The sequence below is a fragment of the Trachymyrmex cornetzi genome, unplaced genomic scaffold (assembly GCF_001594075.2).
Source record: "Trachymyrmex cornetzi isolate Tcor2-1 unplaced genomic scaffold, Tcor1.1 scaffold1121, whole genome shotgun sequence".
In the NCBI taxonomy this organism is placed as follows: domain Eukaryota; kingdom Metazoa; phylum Arthropoda; class Insecta; order Hymenoptera; family Formicidae; genus Trachymyrmex; species Trachymyrmex cornetzi.
The window spans coordinates 400,434-408,860 of record NW_017295678.1 but is presented as its reverse complement, the minus strand read 5'-3'; the positions used below and the strand labels follow the sequence as shown (position 1 = coordinate 408,860).

Here is an 8,427-nt window from a genome sequence, read left to right as displayed (position 1 = left end):
ATGTCTAATAGACGTGTGTACTAGGCGGAAAAAAGGACGTGATGTATTTTATGTATTTTTCATAATATGTATGAAAAATACATAAAATACATCACGTCCTTTTTTCTGCCTAGTACACACGTCTATTAGACATCTTATAGACGTCTAATAGACATGTCTAATAGACATGTATATTAGACGTCTCAAAGATAACATTTCGACGTCTATCTAGATGCGTCTATAGACATACTTTAGACGGTCGAGTAGACGTCTAATAGACGTCTATCTGATCTCGCGTTTCTCCCTGGGAGGGGCCTTAAGTAGTGTAGTTATATTTTTTATCTAAATTCGTTTCTACTTTATGATAAACTGTTATTACTTTCATAATTTTTACAGTTTTTACTTGCCGTACAAATTTTCTTGATATAATCGCCAAATGGCAAGGGATTGCTAAATGTATCCACTGCGTTTAATCAATCTTATCGATCTTTCATTTTGTTTTCTACTCTGGCCGCAACATTACTGAGGGCGTTAGCGGACGGCGAAATTTTTCTTCGCCGCTAACTCCCGTAAGAATGTCGGTCTTCAATAGTATTTTGTCGGTGCCCATAATCTGCACAAGATCGAGACCGTGGGGTCTTTTTTCTATATCTTTAAACAAGAGGTTTGTTCGCGTCGCATGCTCCAACATGTTCCAACATACTCCTACCATAGCTCCTACTCACTCCAACGCGCTTGATAGAGTGAGTAGGAGCTATGGTAGGAGCATATTGGAACATATTGGAGCATGCGACGCGACAAACCCAAGGTAAAAATTACAAAAGTGAGCAAATTTACTAGGTATTGACCAATGAAATGATCAGTATTCTAGTAAATTCGCTCACTTTTGTAATTTTTACCTCGTTTCAAAATACAGAATCGATCCCCGTGAGCTTTAGTGAGCCTCGTAAACTCACTTCAAAGACTGCGTTCGAAAATTGATTTGGTTGGTGTTGGGAACAGTGGCTTAGTTTCTACCGAGGATTTAAACCGAATCAGAATGTGAGAACCAACCAACTACAGTCGAGTATTCCCCTGTTACAGTCGAACGACAGGGGAATGCTCGACTGTAGTTGGTTGGTTCTTAGTTTCTGATCCGGTTTAAACCCTCGGTGGAAACTAAGCCATTGTCAATATTTACAAATCCAAGTCAGTTGGTACGTGATACGGATATGCGAGCAAAGCGAATGGACAGAATGAAATGCAAGATTCACGAGAATCGAGAGTGGTGGGGCTGATTCTCGTGGTGCCCGGGAGCCAGATGTGCATCACTGGTTGGGAAAGGAGATAAAGTTGGCAGTATTGGAAATTACCAAGGCTGCGTTTCGTTTCTCCCGCTGGGACTGCTGGGAGACCAAAGTAAGGTAAATGTCCCTATTTGTGACCATTCATGGACTTTTATTAAATTAATCAGAAGTTTTAAGTAATTTATCTTTGCAAAGGGTATTTATCACGTTTAACAATTAGTTAGCCATGATTTGATACATGGTTTCAGTGATATTTGACTAACAAATATTCATGAAAATGTGATACGCGACAAACCCAAGGTAAAAATTACAAAAGTGAGCAAATTTACTAGGTATTGACCAATGAAATGATCAGTATTCTAGTAAATTCGCTCACTTTTGTAATTTTTACCTCGTTTCAAAATACAGAATCGATCCCCGTGAGCTTTAGTGAGCCTCGTAAACTCACTTCAAAGACTGCGTTCGAAAATTGATTTGGTTGGTGTTGGGAACAGTGGCTTAGTTTCTACCGAGGATTTAAACCGAATCAGAATGTGAGAACCAACCAACTACAGTCGAGTATTCCCCTGTTACAGTCGAACGACAGGGGAATGCTCGACTGTAGTTGGTTGGTTCTTAGTTTCTGATCCGGTTTAAACCCTCGGTGGAAACTAAGCCATTGTCAATATTTACAAATCCAAGTCAGTTGGTACGTGATACGGATATGCGAGCAAAGCGAATGGACAGAATGAAATGCAAGTTGGTGCCCGGGAGCCAGATGTGCATCACTGGTTGGGAAAGGAGATAAAGTTGGCAGTATTGGAAATTACCAAGGCTGCGTTTCGTTTCTCCCGCTGGGACTGCTGGGAGACCAAAGTAAGGTAAATGTCCCTATTTGTGACCATTCATGGACTTTTATTAAATTAATCAGAAGTTTTAAGTAATTTATCTTTGCAAAGGGTATTTATCACGTTTAACAATTAGTTAGCCATGATTTGATACATGGTTTCAGTGATATTTGACTAACAAATATTCATGAAAATGTGAAATAAAGGGCCTCTTTCACCAACCTCCGATTAAGCTAATCGACGGTTACGGTAGTGCCAACGTAATCAAATGAATCGGACGTTTCGATTGTAACAGAGCACCTTAACCTAATATTTCTGTCGTGTTATTTTAGGTAAAGTATCCAGTGTAAATTGAAATTATTAAAAAGTCAATATAAGATTTTTTAAGATACATATACAAAGTAATAAGAAAATGATGGACCTACAAAGAGGAAAGAATTTTTCAGAAAAAGAAAAAAGTGATCTCTTAGACATAATTTTTTTATATCGAGATATAATTGAAAATAAAGTGACTGATGGTTTGTCAAATTCAAAGAAAGATAAACCGTGGACTACCATTACGCAAAAATTTAATACAAATAAGACTGATTTACGAACAGAAAAAACCTTACGTAACTGTTGGGACAACATCAAAAGAAACACAAACAAATATTATGCAACTTTGAAACGAGAAATACATAAGACAGGTATAAAATTCTCATTGAGGTTATAAATAATAATTTAACTTTTAATAATTATTTAAACGTTTTATTACATTTGTAGGTGGAGGAAAAGTTAACGTAAAAGAAAATACTTTGTATGAGCGTGCCAAAGACATTATGGGTGAAACAGCTGTGCATGGATTATTAAATCTTTTTGATTCCGATTGTGTACTTGCAGAATGTCTTCATGATGGAGAACATATTAATAAGAAAGAAGCTATTGGGAATAAAGAAAATATTTATGATTTGGAGAAAAAAAATGAAAATGATCCAGCAGAAGTATTTTCAGTAAGTTATTACTTATTCGAAAATATAAACTTTGCAATTAATGTATTTTAAACTTTTAGTATCTAATAAATAATGATGAAATCACTGACTGGAAGAGTTGGGATCCAAATAAATTAAAGTCAAAAATAAGTCCGCCACTAAAAGATAAAGAAGACATATCACCAGTATCAACACAAAACATGAGAAAAAGAAAAAATATGGGAATGATAATGAACACATCAAGAACAATTTAGATGAGGCAAAGACTGATTTAACATATATATTAAAAACAAATACGAAAGAGAAACACTCTTACGAAATAGAAATATTAAACAGTAAGTTACAAAAAGAAAAACTTAAAATTGAACTGTTAAACTTATTAATTGAAAAAGAAAAATCAAAGAAACAAAATAGTAAAGAAGAAAATTCAAATATTCATTTTAAGCTATAAAAGGTTATTAACAAAAATGTGTTAAGCACATGTTTAAGATGTTCCTAATATAATTTTTATGTAAAAAATATTTTATGCTAATTATCTTTTATATTAATATGATATAGTTCATGTTATACAATACGTTATACTTTTTATTGCTAAGAAATTTTTATGTTGCAACAGAAAATTATTTTTTTATATGCCAAAGAGAGAAAAGTATTATTTTTTACATGTAAGAAGAGAGAAAAGTTGTATTTTTTGAAAGTAGTATTTATTACATATGTTAGAAAAGAAGAAAGTATTTTTTTATGTGTCAGACAAATATTATTCTTTATATGTAAGGAGATTAAAAAGTTATATTTTTTGTGTTAGAAATGTGAAAGAAAAGTAGTACTTACTATATATGTTACAAAACAGGAAAGTAGTATTTTTCTATGTTATAAGAAAAAACAATGTTTTCTTTATTTGATGTATAAAATAGAAATAATGTAAAGTACTATTATGTATGCATATAAGTACTTATTATTTCTATTTTATACATCAAATAAAGGAAACAATACTTTCCTTTCTCATGTTTGTTTTTATGTATGTAATACAAGTTGTAAAGACATAAAATATAAAGTATGTTATAAATACAAGGTGAAAGAAATAAATCTTTTAAATTACAATTGAGTTATTCATTATATTTCAAAGACAAATGTATGTGTGAAATAGAATGTATATCACCATAATATTACATTCAAATATTTTTAATTATATATTTCAAATGATCATAATAATTATTTTATCAATAACATAATAAAGAAACTAATTATTGAGGGTTTTATTACATTTGTCGGCAGAGAAATAACAAAAACAATGCTTTTCATGAACGTGCCAAATAAATAATAGATGCAACATATGGATTGCTCAAGCCTTTTGATTCCGATGTTAATAATAGTGTTCAAATCAATCTGTAATTTTTAAAATAAATTCTTTAATATTGTTGACATATATTTTTTACGATTCATTTCTATATTAACATTACCATCCAAAATATTCCACAATTGCTCGTCGTTTATCATGGACATTCCTATTATCTATATTTTGCATTACTGCAACAGCATTATTGTATGCATGGGGATCAATTCGATCTTGTTGAATATTCTGTTGGACAATATTATGTAATACAGCTGTCGCCATAATAATGGGAAGTACTTTTTCAATTGTTTGAAAACGCATTCCAATTGATAAAACTGCAAATCTCTCTTTCCAAATTCCAAAAAATCGTTCAACTATTGAGCGAGTTCTAATTTGAGCCTCATTGTAAAGGTGTTCTGGTGGAGTTATTGGATAGTGTAATGGACTCATCACGTATGGTAAGTTTGGATATCCAGAATCTGCAAGAAGCAAACCATCACCGAATGTGCCTGCTTCAAACAAATTTTTGATCCTTGAGTGATCAAAAATAGTTGCATCATGCGTAGATCCTGGCCAACGTGCAACTATATCAATTATTTCTAATCTTGCGTTAACAACTACTTGTATGTTTATTGTTCTTGTGCTTGGAAGAGAAAATGAATTATATCGAAAAAGAAAAAAAGCCTTTTCTATTTCGATATAATTCATTTTCTCTTCCACCTAAAAAAGGTAAAGAAAATACATGTAAGCAGTGTTTTCTAATAAAAAGATTATCTTTACGTATTACATTTTTCTTACCACATGATTCAACTTTTATGTGAGTGCAATCCACACAACCAATAACATTAATAAACTTTGCTATTTGAAAAAATTCTTTTTGGTTTTGATGAATTTGTTCTGCTGACATAGGAAGTTTTATAAACTCATTGTTTAATGCAGCAATAATAGGTGACACTCGATGAACAATCCTTTGAGCACTTGATTCACTTATTCCGCAAAAATCAGCAACAGTTATCAAATAACTTCCAGTTGCATAAAATCTTATAGCGACCAGTAATTGTATGACAGGTGGAATAGGATTATTACTAAAAACATTATTACTATAAAATATTGCTAGTACAAAAATGTATTTATATCTATACTCTCAGTATATAATTCATACGTACCGATCAGATTTATGACGAATTTCATCTTCAATTCTTTCTAATACCGTCATAAAATTATTTTTAGATATTCTAAACCTTTTTCGGAAATCTATTTCATCAAATATTTCCATATAATTAATTCTTGGTCTGATTATACGTGGCCTTCTTTCATTTCTTTCAACATTATTTAAGTTTATATCATTATATTCATTAAAAAGTAAAAAATTAATAACTTCGTCCATTTTTACATGAAGCACTATTTTTACATCAATACGTAATGTAATTTTCTCACGTTGAATATATATCTTAAAAATTTTATTTAAATCGACTTTTTAATAATTTCCATTTATACTTTGTCTAAAGTAACACGACAAAAATATTAGGTTAAGGTGCTCTGTTACAATCGAAACGACCGATTCGTTTGATTACGTTGGCACTACCGTAATCGTCGATTAGCTTAATCGGAGGTTGGTGAAAGAGGCCCAAAGTGTTCGTGTCTCCATCAGTGGCAGATTGAGCACATGTTTGTCGCCATGTTAGTAGACGGCGTTTGTCACGGAACAGTCACATTTTTGTTATGTCGTCCGGGATAAAACGTTTGTTATGTCCAAGGTTCCGCACGCATGGAACCTGAGGGGATGGTCGTAACAGGAGACTTGTCTACCGTCGTTGTCGGATCCTAGTTCCGGACCGCAAGGGAGCGAGGTGGGAAAACCGACTTGGACGGGAGGCACTTCACTTCGTCCTTAGGCTCTCGAAGAGCCGGGGGTTTGAAGGGGGACGAAGTGGAAGCCTCGCTCGGGGTTGTCGCTCCGCTGAGCGGCTCCCCGAGGCGGACGCACACGCTAAAGGCCGGAAAATGGTTCAGTGTGCCTTAGGGGCACACTTCTATCCCATATGGGTCAGTACGTCCGAATGCCCTTATTTTCGGCCTTGGAAGTAAATCCAAAGGGCCGGGATTGGACTAAGTGCAATTCTGGTGTTAGGAATACGAGGAGATGTTGCTCGAAATTGAAATAATCAGGGTTTGATAATTAAGTAATATAATTAAAATTATGAATGGTTGTTACATTACATATATATAGGTGTATATATATATATTTAATAATATAGTTATGTGTTTGTGTGCGTGTGTGTGTATAAAAGGAGTAGGTTACGGGGAGGATAGCGAGAGAACAAAAAGGAAGGGGAATTTTGGTGAGTGGATCTGAGAAGGTTTGGCCGGATTTTCTTTGAACGATGATAGTATCAACGCGGACCTATCCGGTCGATAGGAGCGAGCAATTATCGCGACGGGGATTGAAGTTATAGCGTGAACAGACTGCAATGTTTTATTTTCTTTTATGTGGAAACTAAAAAGGGAATGAGAAAGAAAGGAACAAATAAAAAAAGATCAAATAACAATAAATAAATAATTGAAAAGAAACTAAATGAAGTATTGAAATGAATTACTGAAAGAAAAACGGAGAGGAGAAAGAGAAAGAGAAAGAACAATAAAATGAAAGAAAAAGGGAGAAGGTGGTGTTAACTTACTGGTTGATGAAATCGGCGGAGCCTGTTGAGAGAGCTTCAAAAGGTTCGAAGTCGGCGTAGATGGTCGGGACCTTGGGGCGCCAAGTCACTAACTCTAATACTTGTTTTTACGAATAACAATGGAGTCGCCCGAGACTCGAACTCGATTGGTTTTGTATGAACTGGGTAGCTTGGGATAACCCTTTCGACTAACTTTAAGAACTGTTACTATGAAGCTCTCAGCAAAAGAGAAGACCAAAAGAGCAAAGACGAGAGCAAAAGACAAGATAGAAAAGACGCTCAGGACCGCGGAACCGTGGTTTATATAGCGGTTTTTCCTAATTAGTGGGGTTCAAATTTGGGTGGTGGGGTGACTTTCGGGATTTTGGATTGGTCGAGATTATGGAGGAGGAAAGAAGTCGGTTGATATCAACAAGTGTCGTCTTAGTTTATGACTTTCCTAAATTTATGGGAAAATGCACGTGCACCGATTAAGACGAGCGCACGTGCATTTTCCCATAAATTTAGGAAAGTCATAAACTAAGACGACACTTGTTGATACCAACCAACAATGCCGATTAAGACGAGCGCACGTGCACTGTCGGCACGCGCCCGTCAAACACTCTCCCTGGACTTCACATGTCACATTTATATTTTATGGTCGCGGATATCGTAAGAATCGTCCGCGACTTGCTTGTCAGAAAAATGTTTAGGCGCCAGTACTGACATTAATTGCCATTTTTAATGGCGCTGTCCAACGGAAGTGTCATCGGCGGTGCATTAGCTCCCTGCGTTCACCGATTCTAACTCTATTTTATTTGGCATTAATGGAGACACTGGAGTCCTTTACTTTAAACTTTCTCATGGGAAAAGTTTTATTATTTTTCCTAGAAGTCTTAGGGGGTTGATAACCCCTAGGTCTCCGTGAGAAAGAGAAAAGAGGCAGCGTGAGTCCGCTGGACGTAACACGTTGAAGAATATAGTTTTTTCGTAAAAGTGTCAGTGAATACTTAATAAATATTGTGCTATGCGTGGATTCTAAAAAAGGTTAGTAATTTTGAACATATAGATGAATGTGACAAATAGGTACAACAAAATACACATGTTTCCATTTGTGACCGTCTCAAGCAAATTAGTCATAACATTAAATATTGCTCCTCTTTTTGAAAAGAAAATAATTAATACTCATCTCTATATGTTTATGGAAAAGTGTGAGTTGCATTTGTACGAATAAACCGAAAATATTCGGCGTATGCTCGAGGGAAAATTTTAATAACTTTTGATTAGGTCACTAAAAGTGGGACATCGTGTGTTTCTGTACCTATTTATGACCACAACTTTAAATTATTTAATATAATATATTATAGGACCGTACAT

At 34.5% G+C, this 8,427-nt stretch overlaps 1 protein-coding gene across 1 annotated transcript; it reads right to left on the bottom strand.

Annotated features, from left to right (window-relative positions):
- Positions 1–4,516: 4,516 nt before the first annotated feature.
- Positions 4,517–5,729, bottom strand: LOC108764064 (putative nuclease HARBI1; the record flags this gene model as incomplete). Its single annotated transcript, XM_018512077.1, has 4 exons — positions 4,517–5,025; positions 5,066–5,113; positions 5,192–5,478; positions 5,560–5,729. Coding segments are annotated over 4 exons (1,014 nt in total), but the record flags the coding sequence as incomplete, so codon positions are not given.
- Positions 5,730–8,427: the final 2,698 nt, after the last annotated feature.